This window comes from Mandrillus leucophaeus, unplaced genomic scaffold, assembly GCF_000951045.1.
Source record: "Mandrillus leucophaeus isolate KB7577 unplaced genomic scaffold, Mleu.le_1.0 Scaffold202, whole genome shotgun sequence".
In the NCBI taxonomy this organism is placed as follows: domain Eukaryota; kingdom Metazoa; phylum Chordata; class Mammalia; order Primates; family Cercopithecidae; genus Mandrillus; species Mandrillus leucophaeus.
In genome coordinates, this window is record NW_012102055.1 from 4,832,861 (window position 1) to 4,855,812 (window position 22,952).

Below are 22,952 nucleotides of genomic sequence, written 5' to 3' on the forward strand. Positions count from 1 at the left end.
CCTGGGGGGGACGCCTCCCAGTCCTCCCAGCAACCACCCTGGGAAACTGTGAATGGCCCCATTTTACAGATGAGGAAGCTGAGGCTGGGAAAGGTCGTCTTCTTTGACGGTTAGAAACCAGAAAGCTACCCATTCAAACTCTGCATCTGACCTGAGTGCGTCTGCAACCCCAGGTGGCCTGCCGTTTTTTGTGTAGTTTGTAATAGAAGATTAGCAAAATGCTGTCATGGCGGCCCCGGTGTCACATTTTCAAGATCCTGCCTTCCACCCTCCTCAGCCACCAGCTCTGCTCACGTAAGATAGAGAAGTTTCTTGACTGAAAGTCAGGGGCTAGTGGTGGCTCAGAGGAAGGGCTCAGGCAGGTCTGAAGCCCTGACTCTGCTGTGGCTGACTTGTGGGTGCTTGGTCATATTTCTTAATATCTCTGTGCCTCAGTTGCTTCACATGTAACATGGTGTTGTAGACGCCATTGTGCTCTGCCCACTGACACTTGCTTACCAGTCTGACGTCCAACCTGTGACATTTTGCATGAGGCTTTCACGAGAGCTGTGGCCCAGGGTGGGCTAGAAAGCCTGGGAAATTGATGCCCATCCACCTCCAGGAGAAGCCTCAACCAGGGTCTGAAGGGAGCATGTGTATCTGTAACCCAGCTGCCTCTCTCTCCTCCAGGGGGAGCAACTCTAAGGCATGTTCAACGCCGCCTCTTGGAGTTCCCCAGCAGGGCTGAGATCCACCTGCCAGTGGTGATAACTGGCTTAATAAAGCAAACTATATTGGCTGCCTTCTCTCCCCAGTCAGTGCTTCCTGGGATCACTTCCCAAATTTAACCACTCACACTCAAATCCTTGTCTCAGGATTGGCTTCTGAGAGAACCCAAACTAAGACAAATAGGGATTATGCACCCATTTTAGTCAAAAAATTGTTTAAATACCTGTAAAGTACTTAATAGACATACTGAGCTTTCACTCAGTGTTAATTCTGATCCTTAATCCAATAATACAGCCAAAGGAGAATATGCTAGCACATAAAAAAAAGAAAGCATCAAGCCGTTTTGCCCTTTTTGTACCAAGGGAGGTCTATGTGCCATCTCCTGACTTGTCAGACTAGAAGTAACCTGGGTTGCATTTCTTCTCCAACACCTGGGAAAGTCACCTGACTTCCAAGCCTCATGGCCATCTGTAAAATGAATGACAGAATGACAGTAATTCCAGCATCGTAGGGCTGAAGTGAGGGTTAATGAGGTAATACATATAATATTAGACTAGGAAGTGCTGAAATAAATGCCCAATAAATGTTAGCAATTATAAACGTTTACATGTCCACAATTTGACTTCCCTACAAGAAAAGGCCCATATCTTGTTATCAAACATTAGCTTCTATTCTACTACTTTACCTTTTTAAAAAAAATCAGAACGCTAGAACTACAATAAGTTAAGAGGTCATATGATCTAAACTCATGGATTTTTAAATTTTAAATATGTTCATGTATTTAGGAGGTATACGTGCAGAATTCTAACATGCATATGTAGTGCAGTGATGAAGTCTGGGCTTCTGGTATACCCATCACCTGAATAATGAACATTGTAACCCAATAGGTAATTTTTCAACCCTCACCTCCCTCCCACCCTAACCTCATGTTATATCTTTGTCAAGTAACTTTAGGTTGTAACCTGTACAATTTTTTAATTATGATTGTACTTTAAGTTCTAGGGTACATTGGCACAATGTGCAGGTTTTTTACATATGTATACATGTGCCGTGTTGGTTTGCTGCACCCATTAACTCGTCATTTGCATTAGGTATTTCTCCTAATGCTATCCCTTCCCCATCCCCCCACCCAACGGCAGGCCCTGATGAAGCTGGAAACCATCATTCTGAGCACACTATCACAAGGACAGAAAACCAAACCCCCATGTTCTCACTCATAGGTGGGAATTGAACAGTGAGAACACTTGGACACAGAGCGGGGGACATCACACACCTGTACATTTTTAATGCAATCATGTGTTGTTTAACGATAGGGATACATCTGAGAAGTGCACTGTTAGAGAATATTGTTGTTGTGGGAACATCATAGAGTACTTACACAAAGCTAGGTGGCATAGCCTACTACACACCTAGACTGTATGGTGCAGTCTACTGCTTCTAGGCTAGAAACCTGGACAGCTTGTGACTATACTGAATAGTGTAGACAACTGTGACACAATGCTAAGTATCTCTATATTGAAATATGTCTAAACACAGGAAAGGAACGGTAAAAATACGGTATCAGAATCTTATGGGGCCAGGCGCGGTGGCTCATGCCTGTAATCCCAGCACTTCGGGAGGCTGAGGCAGGTGGATCACCTGAGGTCAGGAGTTCAAGACCAGCCTGGCCACCATGGTGAAACCCCATCTCTACTAAAAATACAAAAGTCAGCCGGGTGTGGTGGTGCATGCCTGTAATCCCAGCTATTCAGGAGGCTGAGGCAGGAGAATCACTTAAACCTGGGAGACAGAGGTTGCAGTGAGCCAAAATTGTGCCACTGCACTCCAGCCTGGGTGACAGAGCAAGACTCTGTCTCAAAACATAAATAAATAAATAAATAAATAAATAAATAAATAAATAAATACGAATCTTATGGGACCACCCTGGCATATATGGTTTATCTTTGACCAAAACACATCATTATGAAGCATGTGATTATATTACGTGGTTTAGACTGTGGGTGTGGTTAGATTGCCTGGAGAATAGTGATTTTTACTTTGTATTGTTTTAACAATCAGCAACTCAGTTAGGTTCAGACTGCTGGCTCTGTCTTGCCTTCCGTGGACAAGGATTCTGATGGCCGTCCAGACAGTGGCAGTGAGAGGGGAAGGGACTTGGCCTCCTCATGGCTCCCAGGGCTCTTTCTAACACAAGCAATTTCTCCAGTCTTCAGCTTTGCCTCTCAGAGTCTCACTGCCTTCTGGCCAGCAGCGGAAATGCAGAAAGTGCACAAACAAAGTCACTGCATTGCTGGTGTTGTGATGTTTCTTTGTCTGTCTCCAGCCTCTGGAATCCATGCTATAGGTGGTCAGCATGAAGGACAGGGTCAAGGTTTCTGTCTCTCATCCTTAATGGAGGAGTGAATCAATTCTTGGAGAGGTAATATGAATGAATCACTTCTTGTCTAGAGGCCAACACATTGAATACTTCCTATAAATTATTACAGTAAGTGACATTTAGTCAAGGAAAAGCCAGCAATTGCTATGGTCTCTACCACTTTCCTCTTATGAATTATTTTGGGGCCAGTTGATATAATCTTGATAAATATTTTCAGAGAACTTGTTTCCAGTTTCGGTCATTTAGAAACATTTCGTTTCTAAAATTCAATATGTTGTGGTTTGAACGATTTTTTACTGTTTGGTTGTTATTAGAAAAATAGAAAAGAAATGAGTGAGGTTAGGAATGGTGTCTCATGCCTGTAATCCCAGTGCTTTGGGAGGCTGATGTGGGAGGATCCCTTGAGACCAGGAGTTCAAGACCAACCTGGGCAACATAGTGAGACCCCCACCATCTCAACAACAGCAACAACAAAAAGACAGTAATGAGCTTCAAAAGCATATACTCACCTTATTCATCTGTAACGGTTTCAGGTGTTTGTTTTGCATGCGTGCTTGTGGATGAATACAGTTGACATTACTCCAAGAACTCAGGAAACATTTTGTGGATTCAAGTCCTGGCTCCCGCTCTTGATAGCTGCTTGACAAAGATGTCCGTGGGTTTCGGTTTCCTCATCTGTGAAATGAAAACATAGTATTCCTCCCTGGATGGGGTTTGTTTGAGGATTTGAAGATCCAGTGCAAGTAAAGTGGCTAGAATAGTGTCATTGTTCTGAGAGTTTAAAAGATTTTTTTTGTTTTCCAGGAATTAATGATTAATGCAAACAGAGATCACAGAAAACAATGGAGAGTAGTGATTTATGAGAAATGTGACCAATTTGCTTTTTCCTCTTTTGTCTGAGGTGGTTCATGATATGAAAGATCGTCTGTTCTTGGGTTCCTCAAATCCTTTTTCCTTCTTGCTTTATGAGCAGAACCTTGCTTTCCCTACTGGAGAGAGCCAGTTGGGTCTTGGGTCCCTCTTTTCATTTAGGCTCTTGTCCCCTACTCTTTATGTTTATTAAGGATTTGGGGAGGGTGGGGAGGAGGAATGGGGTAAACCTCTGAAAAAACATGCAGGGACCAGTTTCCTTATTTTTAAATTATGATCTTAAAGAAAAATGTACTAAAATCTACCACTAGCAATTACTTTTTCATTTTATTTTCAGACAATGGGCTACCCCCTTGGCAGTTGGTCCTAGGTTTCAACCCTCCTAAGAGATTTCCACAGCCCCTTTTATACCTAAGGGTGGAATTCCTCTCGAAGGCCAGCACCCCTGCCTGGCAGCAAGGATGAGTTGCACAAGGGAGCCTGTCCAACTTGCTAGTAACGACCTTTCTGCTGTCATCGTTCCCCAGGTGCAGCTGGGAGCCTTTTGGGGGTGATGTGTACTAACACTCTGGCCCAGAGGTGACCGGGCTCACTCTGATGATAAAAGTTGCCCTTGGGGTTCAAGGTGAAAATCTCATCCAGGTCTTCAGTTGTTTTCTGTTTCTCTGATTCATATACATTTATTGAGGTTTAACTTACATCCATAAAGTGTGTAAATCTTAAGTGCTTGGCTCAACAGAATTTTACACACATGCACACCCATGTAGACACAACCCAGATCCAGATACAGAACATCTCCAATCCCTGGTGTCCTGTCCCAGCCCAGATCCTCCCCAAGGGGGGGACTGCCATGGTGACTTCTGTCCCACAGGTTAGTTTCGCCTGCTTTTGAAAATTCATAGAAATGAAATGCTGTAGGAGATACTCTTGTGTCTGGGTTCTTTCACACAGCATCGTGTCCGTGAGATTCATCCATGTTGTTCTGGAGCAGTAATATGAGCTTTTTCATTGAATAAATACATTCAATTGTCTGAATTTCATTGTAGTGTTCCATTGAATGAATATATCCAGTGTATTCATTTCTGTCCAAATGGGCCTTTGGGTTATTTCCAACTTGGGGCTATTATAAATTACATTACTATGGACATTCATGTACATTTCTAATTAATGATTGACATGGCCTTTGTCCTCCCATGGTGACCCTATTTTAACCAAGTAGTGGTCACTTATAACCATGAATGTAGCTTTCAGAATGTTTGGATGCGAGGAATAAACTGGCAAGTATTTATAAAGTGACTTGAACTTTACAATTAAAAGATTATTTACTTTGAAAAGTTGTATAAATGGTTATTTAAAATAGTTGTGTGACTTCTATCAAGCCATAAGTCATCTCTGAGCCTCAGTTTCTCTATCTGTTAAATGGACATAATATTACTACTGTGCAAAAATAATAAAATTGTTGCAAGGATTGGATGATAGTGAAGTAAAGCACTTAGATGGAGCCTGGCCCATCTGAGCACTAAATATTAATTGCTGTTATTAATTTTTTATCATAAAGATGATATAAGGTAAAGTCAAAGATGCTATAAAGTTGCACGAGCTTATTGACACAAAGCAACCAATGTAAACCAAGTAATTTGTTTTAATGCCAGATGTGAATAAGTTGTTCTGCTTTTGTTCCTACTTTATAACCTCCTTGGCATCAACCTTGATTTCTATAGTTACATAAACCTTTGTATTTAAACAAGGAGATCTCCTGGATAAGATGGAGGAGGAGAAAAAAAAAAAAACAACAACTTGGGCAGGGGAATCTGATGATTGTGGGGTCAGCGTTAACTTTTGGCCTCAGTTTTAACCTTGAGGGATTGTTTTCATTGTTTCTACCTCTGGGTTAGATTTCTATTTGTCCCTGGCCATTCTAATAATGGGTAATCATTTGAACTCAATATGATCTGATCCAGTGTCAGGAATTCCAAAGGCCAGAGAGACAACTCAACTATTTCTTTTTCTTTCTCTTTTTTCTTCTGTGACAGAGTCTCGTTCTGTCACTCAGGCTGGAGTGCAGTGGTAGGATCTAGGCTCACTGTAACCTTTGCCTCCAGCGTTCAAGAGATTCTCATGCCTCAGCCTCCGGAGTAGTTGGGATTACAGGCGTGCACCACCACACCAAGCTAATTTTTTGTATTTTTGGTAGAGATGGGGTTTCGCTATGTTGGCCAGGCTGGTCTTGAACCCCTGGCCTCAAGTGATCTGCCCACCCCAGCCTCCCGAAGTGCTGGGATTACAGGCATGATTCGCCATGCCCGGCCTAACTTAACTATTTCTAATCTCATATGTAAGTGGATCCATTGGCTTCCCAAATGGAATCAAATTAAGGAGTCATGATTTTATGTGTAGATGCTACAGTAGAACCCAGGGGGCTTAGATGAGAATGTGCAAACATGTGAGATCAAAAAGCTGCTATTGACAAAGCAGAGGAGTTATTGTTATATAAATAGTCTTCAGCCCACATCTCTGGATTTATGGTACTGGTCATTTTGGTATTAGCCAAGAAAGCTACTCCACTGGGCAACCATTCAAAGAAGGAGGGAAGAATAACACCTCCCACGCCCAAAGGTGTTTCCTAACTCAGAACAGAAACACATTTCACACATTTTTAACTTTTAATTTTGAAATCATCTCAGACTTCCAGGAAAGTTGCAAAAATAGCATAAAGAAATATCTACCCTTCACTCAGATTCCCAAATGTTAGCACTTTGCCACATCTGCCTCATTCTTCTTTCTCTCTGTTCACACACACACATACAGGCACACATATACGCACGTACACATAACGTGCACACAAATACATGCACACACTCTCATTTTTCTGAACCATTTAAGTTGCAGACATTGTATCCCTTTATCCCTAAATACTTCAATGCATATTTCCTAAAAACAAGGCTATTCCTGTTTAATAACTACAGTGTAATTATCAGACCTAGAAAATTAACACTGATGCCTTGTTAGCACTATAACCTAGTCTGCAGGCTGTATTCAATGCCCTACTAATGTCCTTTACAGCAAATGAAGAATTTTTTAGTACAGAATCTGATCCAAGATCACATATTATATTTAGGTGGATCTGCTTCCTCAGAAAATATCTTTTTTTTTTTTTAGATGGAGTATCACTCTGTCACCCAGGTTGGAGTGCAGTGGCACAATCTTGGCTCCTCCTCCTCTTGGGTTCAAACAATTCTCCTGCCTCAACCTCCCCAGTAGCTGGGACTACAGGCGTGCACCACCACGCCCAGCTAATTTTTTTGTATTTTTAGTAGAGATGGGGTTTCACCATGTCGATCAGGCTGGTCTCCAACTCCTGACCTCAAATGATCTGTCTGCCTCAGCCTCCCAAATTGCTGGGATTACGGATGTGAGCCACCGCGCCAGGCCCTCCTCAGAAAGTATTCTAAGAGATGTTGAACCCTCATTATTAGAAAATCCTTCCTTTAAGATAACATCTTTGCTGTCCTGTTAACTGGATGACCAGTTGAAGGACTAGGTCAAAAGAATGTCTTCTAGCATATTTGCCTATACTTATAGGGATAGGGCATGAAAGTAATTAAAACAAGTATATTTCATTGTATTGGTTATATGCAAGTTATACATCATTGGGGAAGATTAGGTCTTCCCGGCTTTTCAGAAAAAAAAATGTTAACCTGTGAGTCATGGTGCTGCTTGGTGTTGTCTGTTGGTTGGATGTTAAGGTGTACCACTTGTGTGCCTGCAGTGAATGCATAGAGTTGCAGACGTCCATTATAAGAAAGCAGATGTTGCATTTCTTCTTTCTTCAGACAATGGTCATAGTAGCTACACTTTCTTTGGCAGATGTGGTGCTGGAAAAAGCCATGCACAAGTGCATCTTGAAGCCTCTCAAGGGGCACGTGGAGGCCATGCTGAAGGACTTTCACATGGCCGACGGCTCATGGAAGCAACTCAAGGAGAACCTGCAGCTTGTGCGGCAGAGGAATCCGCAGGAGCTGGGGGTCTTCGCCCCGACCCCTGATTTTGTGGATGTGGAGAAAATCAAAGTCAAGTTTATGACCATGCAGAAGATGTATTCACCAGAGAAGAAGGTCATGCTGCTGCTGCGGGTCTGCAAGCTCATTTACACGGTCATGGAGAACAACTCAGGTGAGGCCGCTGGAAGCCCAGGCTCCATGCCGCTTCCCTCCCGGGCCAGAGACAGGCCTGTCTCCTGTCAGGCTTTCTGATTCCCAATTTCTCCTCCCTTTGGTCTCTTGATTTCACCAAGTGCCTTACAAAACTACAAGTGATTCTCTGATATCTGGCAAATTAGCCGCATGCAATGGATTAAAATGTAAGCAGATGAGGGCAACAAGATTTTTGTACCTGGCCGATTTAAGTAAAGATTTAGTTCAGAGTATGGTTACAAATTCAGTCTCTGGAGTCTGAGTTCAAATCTTCCCTCCAAGAAGGAGAAAATTAACTGAGGGACTTTGGTCCCCTTAATCAACCTTGCACGCTATAGTTTTCTGCGTCTTTAGCTGGATGTCACCCTTTCTTTCATAAGGTGGGGATCAGCTGAGACAGCTCACACATAGCCCCAAGTGCAATGGAAATATCAGCGAGTATCATTACAACATTTTGGCCAATGAGGGTTTGTGTCAATGACCGATAGTATGTGAAAGGAACTCGGAGCATTCAGTCATAATGAGGCCTCATTAGAGCCGTTTCATTGGCTAGCCCTTCTTTGCTACAAGCCGAATCAATATAATTGAAATTCACCAAAGAGTTACAAACTTGGAAAGCCAGCCCTCGAATTTAGCCTTGCTGCTTCCTGTAGATGCAGGGGTAACCATGAATCATGGATAGTGATGGAGCCTTGCATTGTCCCAGGTCTTCAGTAAGCTTATTGTAATTCCAAGGACGATTACGAACTTTTCTTCTGAGTGAAATTGCTTAATGAAGAAGCAGCAGAGAGAAAACACAGGCTCTATTAACCACTGCTTGAGTAGACAGGAATGTGTGTGCACTTTGGGAATTGTTGAGTGAAGATGTTAAAATATGAGCTCCTGGGCCTGGTAATGATAGCATGTGAACATCACCTCCTAAGTTTGCAAGCATATTTCACATATAGGAAACATATTTTCTATAGTTCACAGTCATTTATAAGAATTCCCCAAATAATAATCTGCACGGGATTTTGCTTTTCTAAAGCACAGTTTCTCAACACACACACTAAAGACTTGATGTAGACAGAATAATTCTTCTAATCTTCTAATCAGGGGCTGTCCTGCTTCCTGTAGGAAGTTTAGCAGCATCCCAGATGTCATCTGCATCCCCACCCTCCAGTTATGTCAATGAAAAATGTCTTCAGACAGTGCCAGATATCCCCTGGAGGACAAAACCATCTCCAGTTGAGAACCACTGATGTAAAGAAAACTAGAAGTAAAGACTAACACTTTTTGCCATATATTTCTATTGATCAATGTGTATATTCAACATATACCGAATTAACTGTGTGCTCACATTAAATACAGAGCAAAGTTGGCTTATTCCTGGTTTGAGTTTGGCCTTGTCATTATGTTTGTGAATAATGTGCACAGCAAGAAACAGGAAATAAGACACAAAGAATTAGCATAAGTAAATATTTTGTGTTTTACAATATTATTTATTATTTGCTGAAAATTAAAATATTTTAACGAGCATTCTGTTCTATCATATAATTTTATACAAATTATAAAAGTGGGGAGAAAATCTGTAATGTGTTCATTGGTTCATAGACATTCATTCTGAAACTGTAAGGGCTGGTCTCTAACATTAGCAGCTGGGAGGGTCACAGGCTACATAGGATTCCAGAAACACCCACCTCTGTTTATAAATAGCACAGTCCCCCAGAATGACTCCTTGCTGTCTAATAAAAGCAGCAAGTAGGATGTGAAAGAAAGAAAAGTTGGTAAAACATTCCATCTCGTTCTTTCTTCCTACTCTCAGGGAGGATGTATGGCGCTGATGACTTCTTGCCAGTCCTGACCTATGTCATAGCCCAGTGTGACATGCTTGAATTGGACACTGAAATCGAGTACATGATGGAGCTCCTAGACCCATCGCTGTTACATGGAGAAGGTAACTGCTTTTGAGAAAAGTTGAAGGAACTGGGTGCTATTTTTTTCATTTTTTTTAAATTGAGATGAAATTCATGTAACAACATTAATCATTTTACAGTGAATAATTCAGTGGCATTTGGTATATTCACAATGTCATGCATTCTCCACCTTTATTTAGCATCAAACTATTTTCCTCACCCTAAAATAAAATTCTGCACCCGTTAAGCAGTTACTTGGGTGCTTTTTTTGACATCTTAAGTGTTAAGTGAATTTTTTTTTAATTTAAAAGAGTGTACTAAGCTTTTTCTGATTGCAAAGGTAATACATACTCATGGTAGAAAATTTGGAAAAGCCAGGAAAAACACAAAGAAAAAATATAACCCCATCTTAACTATGCTTCACTAAGATTGCTTAATGGCAATAAAAAAAAACTACGTTCAGTAGAATAAATGCCATTTTTTTTTTTTGAAGAAATGGTTTCTTTGACTCCAAGAGAAAATTATAAACTTTTGTTGAGGATATTTCCATTGCCAGAAAAATAACCTGCTCTTATATTAGTGAAATGGGTAAAAGCTTAGCTTTGTTTTTATTTTTTAAAATTTCACTTTTAAGGTAAAAACAGTATTTTTTTTAAAGTTTTTTTTTTTTTTTTTTAAAGTATCTTTTCATTTTTATAATAAAAACACAGGGGTGTGGAATCCGTGCAGTTTGCTCTCAATTTACCTTGGCAGTCGGGTTCCTTCTTCTTATGTCTGCCTAACCCCAACATGTCTTAGCAGAAATTCCTTCTCCTTACACATAGCTTAGGTATTTTACCATGGAAATGATTAGGATGTTTGGCACACTAGTGCACAGCCTTGAAAAGCAGACGTAACTGGGACTCTGTGTGAGCTTATCTTTTTAAAGGAGAAGAAATCAGGGCCTGTGCACTGTGAATCCTCTTAATCCATTTTAATATATCCAGATAAAAACCCAGACAAGCCCTAGGGGGGATTGTTATGGGATTTTTGTTGTTGTTGTTTTCCGATGAGTTTCAGTCTGGGCTTGAGTGGAAAGGTCCATCTCTGACAGGATTCCCTAAGGAATGAGTCATCCCAGCATTTTCCCTGGAGGGAATGAAGTGCATTTTTATCACCCCAGAATGTGCCCCTTAGTCTCTTCAGTCCTACTTTTTCTGTCGGCGAGACCGCCCTCCCTGGAGCCCAATTATGCCCTTCCCACGTGGCCATGGGTAGTGCTGACTCAGGATGTGGGATGAATCTCTCTCCTCCTGTTCCCCATCCCAGGCAGGTATGAATGGGCCTCTTTCATTCTATCACCCTTTAGCCTCTTCTGTCCCCTCATTAATATTCCTAACCATGGAACCAGACACTCCCTGATGAGCCTCTGAGGCCCTCCCTGGAGCTTTTCTTGCCTGCTCTGCCCTGGGATTAGACAGGACAAGGCCAAACATGTGGTTTTGCCCAGGGACCAAGAGAAGCATGTTAGTCTACATGGCATGCTTTCCTTCCTTCCACTGTAATGTTTGTTATTAATACAGTTTGGGGTTGGGTTGTTCTTTTTCAAGCTTCAATCATGTTTAATTCTAGTAATAAGTATGTAGAGCTCTTAGGGCTTTGGGGAAAAAGACATGCCGGTTTCACTTAGAAAGTTGATTCTGTTACTGACAATGTGCACTCAGGACAAACATTTGCTTATATCTTGTGGCCCAAGGATAGAGACAGCTACTTCCTGCCCCTTTCCCAGATTGGCCCAGGGCAAGGCCCTGTGTTGATGACTAATGGACAGGTGGCTGTCATCTCCTCCACGAATCCCACAAGAAAGACAAGGGCACAACTAGTAAGGACACAAAGCGGCTGGTGAGCTCGCACTTAAATAGAGCCTGCTTCCACTTAACCGTGTCTGGGGCTTCTTGGCTGCCTTCCTTGGGAGAGCAGGCAGCCTAGTCGGGTTGGCTGTGATCACAGACCAGGCCTACGTAGCATCGAACTGAAGCTATGCAGCCTGGGAGGAAGAGGCTACTGAGCAGTGGCAAAAATACAGATTGGACTTTTCCGTGCCTGCCCAAAGTCCTCTTTGGTTTGCGGGGTAGCAGCCACGTCTGTTTTCTGCTGTTTAAGCAGGTATTCTCATTTACCAAAAAGGCGTCATAGAATCCCTTAGAATTGCACAGCTCTTGTGGTAGGGTTATAGCTTTGCTGAAATTTAAAACCTTCTCTAATTGCATCCACATGTTTCAAAGTGTGGTCAATTCTGTGCTTCCAGCATTTGAGTTTTCTCCTTAGTGTCCTGAACAGATGAGAGCTAGGGAGTCTAAAATTTGAAGTCCAAAGGAGCCCCCCACCACCCCCACAAAGATTGTAACAGTTCTCCAAGTCCTTGCTCAAATCCTGACCCTCCATACAGCCTTTCCCGAATACTTACATTCATGCTGATTTCTCCTGAAATTCTTCATGTAGCATCTGTATTCTGGATTACTGAGTTTCACACACAGTCACCTGCTGATTTGTTTGTGGGGCAAATATTTGGTAAAGATCAACAATTCAAAACTCTTAACTAGGGTGATTATACTGTAGGTGGCAAGGTCTGGAAAACCTTTCAGATCGCTCTATACACGGAAAGCTTGACATGTGATCAAGGGAAAGCGCATGGCTCAGGGTGACCCAGATTATACTGGAGGAAAAAATCACCTCAAGTCTTTATCTGCAACTTGAAAACAAGAAGGGTGTTTTTCTTTCTCGAGTTCATGTCCAGCACAAGTTTGCAGGGCGTGCGGCTCCTGATCCACATGGAGGGGACCGTTGCCATCTTGCATATTGCCACTTATTGACCAGAGAGAGGCTTCCGCAGGGTCTCACATGAACAGTTAAATACTTTGGCCCTAAAGGTGACACTTCTGCACAAAACTCATTTCACCAAACTAACTTCTGGTCCCTGCAGGCGTAAATTACCAGTGTCTTTTAAAAAAAAAAAACACACACACACATTCATAAATTTCTGGAGAGTGAGGACTCAGATTCTATTTCTTACAAACCTACTTTCTCCCCTGTAGCTGTGGCTCGCAGTAGAGATTCAGTGAGTATTTTGACAAAGAATGTCTCTACATCTAAAATGTGCTGTGCCCAGTTAGGGAATTTTTAATAAACATTCGGGGCGACCCCTAGTGGCTCTTCAGCGCAGAGACCGTAAGTTCCTCCCCAGACACCTAATCATATGTTACAACAAAAACTATGAAGGAATACATACGCATCTTACAGGGTCGTCAGCCCTTTTACACTCCTCAGGAACGTAAGAGATCATTCCTAAATGCACCATCACAGGAGCATCACTTTCCTGTAAATTATTTTATCCTAAGTGCCAGATGTCACGTTAGTCCCAAAGGAAGGGGTAAGAAAGGGAATCAGGAGAGAGAAATTCTTTTTGAAGTACCCACATTTTTGCGAACAGTTCTTTCAAAGTGAATAGTATACTTAATTTAGCAAATATTCATTTCGTTGTTTTTTTTTTTTACTTTTTTTAAAAACCAGATTCTTGTTTATCAGAGATAGAAAATATCAACTACTAAAAGAAAAAGCCAAAAGCAAGTGTTACCACGAGTCTGGACTGATGGAGGGGATTCTGGTTTTGGATTGTCTCACAAGCCTGACTTTCCCCCAACCACCCCGTCAGGCCTTAATACCCCAACTATTTCTAGCAAACGTTTTTCACAATTGCACTTTAATAATTTTGGCCAGGCATGGTGGCTCATGTAATCTCAGCACTTTGTGAGGCCGGGACGGGTGGATCAGTTGAGGCCAGGGTTCGAAACCAGCCTGGCCAAAATAGTGAAACCCCATCTCTACTAAAAATACAAAAATTAGCCAAGCATGGTGGCGCCTGCCTTTAATCCCAGCCATTCAGGAGGCTGAGGTGGGAGGGTTGCTTGAACCTGGGAGGCGGAGGTTGCAGTGAGCTGAGCTTGTGCCACTGCACTCCAGCCTAGGTGACGAAGCGAGATTCCATCTCAAAAACAACAACAACAACAAAAACACTTTAGAGGCTTGGTCAGTCTCACGCACTAGAATGGAAATCCCATCAGTGGAAACAGGAACCTTGTCAGCCTGGCTTGTCCGTGTTCCCCCGGCCCCTCCCAGGCCTGGGTCACTCCATAAATCTCTGTGGGATGGCTGTGTGAAGGGATGGATGGAGGAGTGAGTGCCATGCTCTTGGATGTGGGCCTCTGTGATCCTACAGGAAATGCATGTTGAAGAAATACTAAAAATGCAAAACATGCCCTCTAATGCTGGCATCCCATTATCACCTGTGAGCGGAGGTTGGCACTGGGAGGACCCACTCTTTCTGCTCTTTTCAGGAGGCTATTACTTGACAAGCGCATACGGAGCACTTTCTCTGATAAAGAATTTCCAAGAAGAACAAGCAGCGCGACTGCTGAGCTCAGAAACCAGAGACACCCTGAGGCAGTGGCACAAACGGAGAACCACCAACCGGACCATCCCCTCTGTGGACGACTTCCAGGTGTGCAGCTGGCCCCCGCTTTGCTTCCTTCGTCCTCCAGGAATGCAGAGCTGGCTCACCCAGCACATCCCAGCTCAGAGGTCCCCACTGTGTTGAATTATTTGGCAGGAAGGGGAGATCTCAAACCACCCTCTGGCCTTGTTACATTGCTCTGTTTTCTTTACATTTATATATGCATGGGATATTTGGCCCAAGGTTTGCTGTCCTTAAGAAAACCAAGTTGAATTAAGGCAGGATTTCTGCCCAAACAAGCAGACGATAAGTCAAAAAGGAGGAGGAAGCATTTGGCACAGGCGTTGGAGATTTTGTTTCATCAGGAAACAGCCGCTGTGTTACGCGATGCAATTGGCCTAGTTTCTCTTTGGGAAAAGGGAGAGGAACAGTGATGTCTCCTTCCCTTTTCACTCGCCAGCTCTCCAAAACAGAAGACCCCAGAAACTCAGCAGCCGCAGCAGCAGCTATGGCAGCCGTCCACAGCGCAGAGTGACCAGGCAAGCATCTGAGCGAGTCCTGCTCAGGTTCCCTGGCCAGAGTTTTTCCTGACCATGAGCTGCTGCTTGGGAACGTGGGATTCCCAATGAGCTTGTTTCTTAGAATGGCGAGGTGGGTGAGGGCTACAAAAATCTTTACCCAAGGCCAGGCATCAGGGCTCACGCCTGTAATCCCAGCACTTTGGGAGGCCAAGGCGGGCAGATCACCTGAGGTCAGGAGTTCGAGACCAGCCAGGCCAACATGGTGAAACCCTGTGTCTACTAAAAATACAAAAATTAGCTGGGTGTAGTGGCAGGCACCTGTAATCCCAGCTACTTGGGAGGCTGAGGCAGCAGAATCGCTTGAACCCAGGAGGCGGAGGTTGCAGTGAGCCGAGATCGCACCACTGCACTCCAGCCTGGGCGACAGTGTGAGACTTAGTCTCAAAAAAGAAAAAAAGGCCAGGCGTGGTGGCTAACGCCTGTAATCCCAGCACTTTGGGATGCGGAGACTGGCGGATCACAAGGTCGGGAGATTGAGACCACCCTGGCTAACACGGTGAAACCCCGTCTCTACTAAAAATACAAAAAATTAGACAAGTGTGGTGGCGGGCACCTGTAGTCCCAACTACTCAGGAAGCTGAGGCAGGAGAATGGCGTGAACCTGGGAGGCGGAGCTTGCAGTGAGTGGAGATTGTGCCACTGCACTCCAGCCTGGGCGACAGAGCGAGACTCCGTCTCAAAAAAAAAAAAAAAAAAAAAGATAAAAAGAAATCCTTAGCTAACACAATTCCTGATTTGCTCATTGTTTATGAAATAACAAGTGAGTTGGCAAGTGTCTTCAAATAATATTTTGAAGGTTTTAAATTCAATGATAACATCTGCCTATGGTTTGTTTCTATGTTCCTCATGATGAGTTTCCAAGCAGGGATCTGGAAAGCAGGACAGATTTGCCTACATGTCCAGATTCACCTGCTTTTTTTTTTTTTTTTTAGGTGGAGTCTCGCTCACCCAGGCTGGAGTGCAGTGGTGGCACGATCTCTGCTCACTGCAACCTCTACCTCCCAGGTTCAAACGATTCTCCTGCCTCAGCCTCCAGAGTAACTGGGACTACAGGAGCTCACCACCACAGCCGGCTAATTTATTTTGTATTTGTAGTAGAGACGGATTTCACCCTGGTGGCCAGGCTGGACTCAAACTCCTGGCCTCAAACTGATTCACCCGCCTCAGCTTCCCAAAGTGCTGGGATTACAGGCGTGAGCCACTGCGCCTGGCCTTTTTTTTTTTTTTTCTTTTATAAGAGCTCTGAAAATAGAGGGTCAGATGAGGTGGCTCACACCTGTAATCCCAGCGCCTCACAGGCTGAGGCAGGAAGCTCGCTTGAGGCCAGGAGTTGGAGACCAGCCTTGGCAACAAAGTGAGACCCCCTTCTCTACAAAACAACAACAACAAAAATTTTCAAGTTAGTCAGTGTAGTGGTACACACCTGCAGTCCCAGCTACTCAGGAGGCTAAGGTGGGAGGATCTGTCGAGCCCGGGAGTTTGAGGCAACAGTGAGCCATGATCACACCACTGCACTCCAGCCTGGGCAGCAGAATAAGACCCTTTCTCAAAAACAAATAAAAACAAGGCAAGCCCATCTTTGAAAGCCAAGATCAGCTCGTTCTTCTCCAAGATTTCAGTATTCTCAGAAATTCCTTCTCAAGCACATAAACCTAAAGAATGAGAATACACGTGCTGCACTCTCCCCACCCTGTTGGACTAAGAAGGTCCCTGTACCACTCAGTGTTTGCAGACCCCTGGGGTGCCATTATACAGCCATCCAGGGAGGGGCTGCCTGAGGCAGAACAGGGGAAGTGAGAAAAGTTCATTGTTCCTTTGCCCACCTGCCAACACACACTTCCTCCTCCACCTCTTCACCTGGAGACCCCCAGACACCGTGGAGCTGCCGCCTTCTGCAGCCGCCCCCTCCTGCCTTCATTGACCCTGCTCACTTTGGAGGTGCATGCCTTCTCAGAGTGTAACCAAAGAAGGAAATGCTCAGCACTCGGCTCGGGGGTCAAAGCAAAACCTCAGACCCAAAGCTCCATCGGAAACCCCTGAATCAGAGGTCACAGGCACAGAGGTCTTCTCACATGGGAAGAGGCAGTACGTCTTAGTGGTCAAGGTGGTGGGGCTGCCTCTGCCATGTCCTAGCTGTGTGGCTTTGGGCAAGTTACTTAGCCTCTCTGTGCCTCAGTTTCTGCACTAGTCAAACAGGGATCATGTAGACCCTGTCTCTTAAAAAAAAAAAAAAAAGGTTCAAAGAGTATCAGTGTCAACCTGGGCACCTCCCACTAGCTCACCTCTCCTGCAAAGTCACTGGGCTAGCAAAAGTTCCCACTGGAAGCTGATATGAAACATATCTGACATGTGCAGAGCTCACTGTCCTTCCCGAGAGCTTCCCCTTCCATTATCCCAGGAAACCCTCGTGGTGACCATGCAGGCACCTGGGCAGAGAGCCCTCCTTCCCTTCACTGCCTAGCAGGGTTGCCAGATTTAGAAGAATAAAATGTATTTGTTTTCGAGATGAAACTCAAATTTCACTGGGTGTTCTAGATTTCATCTGATAACGCCACTCTTAAGGAAACAGAAGCAAAGCTATCTGGGGTCACAAAATCTAGGAGAGCCTGATGTGAGTTTAAGATTCTTTATGCCTGGTCTGGGCTTTGTATCTTGTAAGACCACAGGTTTACGTATTTCATGATAGTATGTACCTGGCATGATGGCAGCGCCTGAGCCTGCAAATGTCTTTGTTTAATTCCCTGCAGCACCACCTTGCGTGTAATCACCTCCATCTGCAAAAGTTGGCAAAATCAACGTTCTTTTCCTTCTGACTTTTTCCACATTGTGCCCAGAGCCACTAGGAGCCTTGTATTAGACTGAACTACCTGAAATCACCATTTGGGGGAGATAAAAAATAGTCAAATGTCAGCATGTTTTTTGTATGTGTGTGATTCAACCTAAATTATTGCCCTTGATTAGGATTTATTTAAAAAGTGTGTCGAAAGTGAGCACAAGCCAGGTACAGTGGCATGCACCTGTAGACTTAGCTACTCAGGAGGCTGAGGCAGGAGGATCACTTGAGCCCAGCAGTATGAGTCCCACCTGGGGAACATAGTGAAATCTCATCTCTTAAAAGGAACAGAAAAAAACAAAATGTGAGCACAGTGCGTGCTGTTGTGTGTAGATATTTTAAATCTCTTCCTGCTGACTTCCTTCATACTCTTGTGCTATTTGGTTTATTTTTCAAGCTGGGAAGAAACCCAGCATTGGATGTGGTTCACACTCTTAAGCAGGGGTTTCTTAAGCAGACTTTATGAGGGAAATGGACAGATCAGAACCAGGGCTGCCTGGACTTCCTGCTTCTTACAGTTGCAGTGAATCATGTAGTTATCCTCGCCACTGTCCAAAGTCAGATCAGCCTCTTTCCTTGTCATTTGAAGCCTCATGGCCTGACATCGGGCATTATGACAAGACAGGGCCTGGAAGTGGCTCACAGTCACCGTGCCCCACTCGGTCCCCCATCATGCTCACTATCTAGTTTTCTCTTCTGACTGTCTCAACATTCCTCTTCCACTTGCAGAATTACCTCCGAGTTGCATTTCAGGAGGTCAACAGTGGTTGCACAGGAAAGACGCTCCTTGTGAGACCTTATATCACCACTGAGGATGTGTGTCAGATCTGCGCTGAGAAGTTCAAGGTGGGGGACCCTGAGGAGTACAGCCTCTTTCTCTTCGTTGACGAGACATGGCAGCAGCTGGCAGAGGACACTTACCCTCAAAAAATCAAGGCAGAGCTGCACAGTCGACCACAGCCCCACATCTTCCACTTTGTCTACAAACGCATCAAGAACGATCCTTACGGCGTCATTTTCCAGAACGGAGAAGATGACCTCACCACCTCCTAGAAGAGAGGCAGGACTTCCCAGTGGTGCATCCAAAGGGGAGCTGGAAGCCTTGCCTTCTGGCTTCTATGTGCTTGAGCTTGAAAAGCAGTCACCTCCTCGGGGACCCCTCCGTTTAGTGACTAAGCCATCCACAGGCCAACTCAGCCAAGGGCAACTTTAGCCACGCAAGGTAGCTGAGGTTCGTGAAACAGTAGGATTCCCTTTTGGCAATGGAGAATTGCATTTGATGGTTGAAGTGTCCTGAGATTGTTTGCTACCTACCCCCAGTCAGGTTCTAGGTTGGCTTACATGTATGTATATGTGCAGAAGAAACACTTCAGATACAAGTTCTTTTGAATTCAACAGCAGATGTTTGCGATGCAGTGCGTCAGGTGATTCTCACTCCTGTGGATGGCCTCATCCCTTCCTGCCTTCCTTTTTCCTTTTTCCTTTTTTTTTTTTTTTTTTACAAAGAGCCTTCATGTTTTTATATATTTCATAGAAATTTTTATAGCAGTTGCAGGTAAACTGTCAGGATTGGTTTTTAAAATATTTTTGTAACTTTAAAATATTCTATAATTATGCATGTGATTTTAACATTTAATATTCAAAAATAAATCTCTTGCTGGATTTGAGAGTATTGCATTTTTAAAGTCTCTCTTCTGTAACTGGATGTTTTGGCAACTTTGTGGGGAGAGACTGCTGGATTTCTTAAAGCAACGTATTCCTGACACTGGCCACAGAATGCCTTTGGAAATCGGATGTACTGTTCTCTTGTTCACGTTTAGTGGTGTTTTGCTGTTTTGTTTTTTAAACAAATGATGCTGAGAATAAGGAAAGAAATGAATGTAGCGAGAGGTAGTGAGAGAAATACGGACTCTAACAAAGGACTGAGGAGTGCAGTCTGCTGGTTCAGGCTCTTCGAAAGATGTAGAAAAAGAGATAGAAGGAACCACCTACGCTTAAAATACTGTAAATATGCAATGAGGTTTGGCAAAATCTATTCCATGTGTGATTTGCTTTTGAAAGCCCCTTGAGAAAAATAAAAATCAAGAAGAACACCTTTTCTCCCTTTTCCATAGAAATTAAAACTAACAGCATCAAATTATTGGGACCAGAAACCAAGTAATGTATAATGTGGCTTTTGTTGAGTTAAATAAGGTGCTGTATAATGGAGAAGAATTCGAAAATGCAGAAAAAAAAAAACTACATTATCAGAACCTGCAGTGAAGTTAAACTTAACGTTAAATAAAACCAGCTTGCAGGTGCACAAACTATGAGGGTCTTGTATCCATGTAACACAGGTAGTTACAAAAACATGTTATTGTACTGTGTAAAGATGCATAGTCATCTAATTTGGTTGGCTTTGTACCTTGTACCTTTTTTAGCCTTGGCTTTTGTTGAACTAGAACCCTCAGCACATACTGTGTTGTACTTTTGTAAATGATTTTTTAAATGGAATTTTGCACATAATACATTGTAATACTGTATGATAATCATGTGTGAAAATAATTTTTGAAATATCCTTTGGTTTTTTGTTTTTCTTTAGAGTAAGAATATATTCATGCACCACACAGTGTCATGGACAGATGAAATACGAGCCAGGGTTTGTGGTTAGACGATGTATTGAGGGGCTAAGCAGAAAAGCTCACATTTCTCAGAAGCTCCTCCTGATATGGGGCAAAAGTTAAGGAGCAGAAGGAAAAGATCATCCTCCCCCTGAAAGTGTTTCCATTGTTATCTAGTACAGTACTTGGCTCGGTCGGACTTAGAGAAAATCACAGGTAATTTGAACATGGAGTTAGCTGGGGCCCTGCAAACAGCCCCACCCTGTCCTCACGCAGCCTCTGCAATGCCCTGGCTGAAAGTTCAGTGCTGTTTCAAAATTGACAGCCAGAGGCTTGGTCTCCTCGCTGCTATACTCCCCCTGCTTGGAACGGTGCCTGGCATATATTAATAGTAAGTGCTCAATAAATCCTTCCTGGCTGAAGGAAGGAAAACATGAGTTTAAAAGGGTTTCTAACTCATCAGTGGGAGAGATCCGTAAAGATCAGAATGAGGACTGAATGGGCTGCCTGCTTTTGATATTTACAACGAACTAAACGTTGAGAGCTCAATCCGTATGGTTGTCCTCCCAACTCTTCAAACTAAGATCATCATGCTTTGTTGATTTAAAGCAGGTCACAGCCTCTGCATGCGAGGCAGCCTTGCAGCCTTCTGCGGGATGAGAGCGAGCTCAGAAGAGGAAAAGGTAGCGTGGGCAGAAAGCGACATCACAAGACAGTCCCTGGTTTTGTCATTGGGCAATGCTTCCCTGTTAAAATTACAACACAACATGTGCCTCCACTTTTTCCCCCACGCAGGCATTTCTCACTTCTCAAATTGCCAGGAAACAGACTTGGGTGAAGGTTGGAGGGAATAAGAGGAGAGTAAAAATATAACGCTGGGTGGAGGAAGAGGAGAATGCATTTCCAAATTTAAAAATACATTATAGCTGAGGTGGGAGGATCGCTTGAACCCAAGGCTGCAGTGAGCTACGATCACACCACTGCATTGCAGCCTGGACGACAGAGCAACCCTGTCTTTCCCCCCAAAAAAAGTAAAAATAAAAACATGTTATAAAAGTTGAATGCCGGCCAAAGGAAGGGATTTTTTTTTTTTTATGTTGCACGCACTGCCAAATCCTTTCACTCTAGCACCACCCCCACTCCCCAGGGACATAGAATAGAAATAGAAACTGTTGAAGTAGTTCATATTATGTGGAAGTTACAACTTGAGATCTATAAGAAAATACAAAGTACAGGAAACCCAGCTATGAGTGCTTCCATTCACAAATGCGGTTCCATCCTCATTGGGCAGCTGTTACCTTCATCTTTAAGAGACTTGAAATGAGGGAGCACTTCTTTAACGCCTGGTCATGCCTGGTCACACCTAGTCACACCTGGTCACTTGCCAGCAATCTGAGAGAAATAGAAACAGCACAAGAAGGACTCAGAAGGGCACAGTGTGTGTGGAATACAGGTGTTTTAATCATCTGGCAGTATCTGATAGTGAAATTCTAAGTGTCCTCATTTTTTCGGCCCATTTTCATGATGATGAATTTGAGACCAAAAGTACTTTTTGTCATTTAGTTAACTCTAATTCAGTTGGAAATATGGAAAAGAAATCACCTAACATTGCGAAATCCTAAATAGGTGATAAGGAAAGGAAGTAAAGAAGGCAGAGAGGGGCTGGGTATGGTGGCTCACGCCTGTAATCCCAGCACTTTGGGAGGCCAAGGCGGGTGAATCACTTGAGGTCAGGAGTTCAAGACTAGCCTGGCCAACACGGTGAAACCCTGTCTCTACTAAAAATACAAAAATTAGCCAGGCATGGTGGCAGGCACCTGTAATCCCAGCTACTCGGGAAGCTGAGGCAGGAGAATCCCTTGAACCCAGGAGGCGGAGGTTGCAGACAGCTGAGATCACGCCACTGCACTCTAGCCCAGGCAATAGTGCAAGACTCAGTCTCAAAAAAAAAAAAAAAAAAAAAAAAAAAAAAAAAAAAAAAAAAAAAAAAAAAAAAAAAAAAAAAAAAAAAAAAAAAAAAAAGAAAAGAAAAAAGAATGCAGAGAGGGAGGGAGGAGGAAAACATCTGGCATTTTTCTCAAGAAACAGGTTCTGATTAGAAAAAGATCAATTTTACTCCAACATCAAAAATGGTGGCAGCTGGCACAAACCTTTCCCACATGGATACTAGCTTTGCAAGAAACGTAGGTATGGGAAGTTAAAAAAATAATTATTCCGAAAGGTGTGAAGGTGTGGGCATATAACCTTTTTTTTTTTTTTTTTTTTTGAGACAAGGTGTGACTGTCACTCAAGCTGAAATGAAATGCAATGATGCTATCTTGGCTCACTGCAGCCTCAACTTCTTGGGCTCAAGCACAATCCTCCTATCTCAGCCTCCTGACTAGCTATGACTACAGGCATGCACCG

The 22,952-nt window shown here is 43.4% G+C and overlaps 1 protein-coding gene across 2 annotated transcripts in view; it reads left to right on the forward strand.

Moving 5' to 3' along the window:
- Positions 1-20,504, forward strand: part of RIN2 (Ras and Rab interactor 2) — a 258,782-nt gene extending 238,278 nt beyond the window's left edge. For both annotated transcript variants that reach the window (XM_011979525.1, XM_011979524.1), the window contains 4 exons: positions 7,823-8,128; positions 9,953-10,084; positions 14,417-14,580; positions 18,676-20,504. In XM_011979525.1, the coding sequence (XP_011834915.1) occupies positions 7,823-8,128; positions 9,953-10,084; positions 14,417-14,580; positions 18,676-18,999 (926 nt within the window). In that variant the 3' untranslated portion in view covers positions 19,000-20,504. The remainder of the gene's footprint in view (positions 1-7,822; positions 8,129-9,952; positions 10,085-14,416; positions 14,581-18,675) is intronic.
- The last annotated feature ends 2,448 nt before the right edge of the window (positions 20,505-22,952 follow it).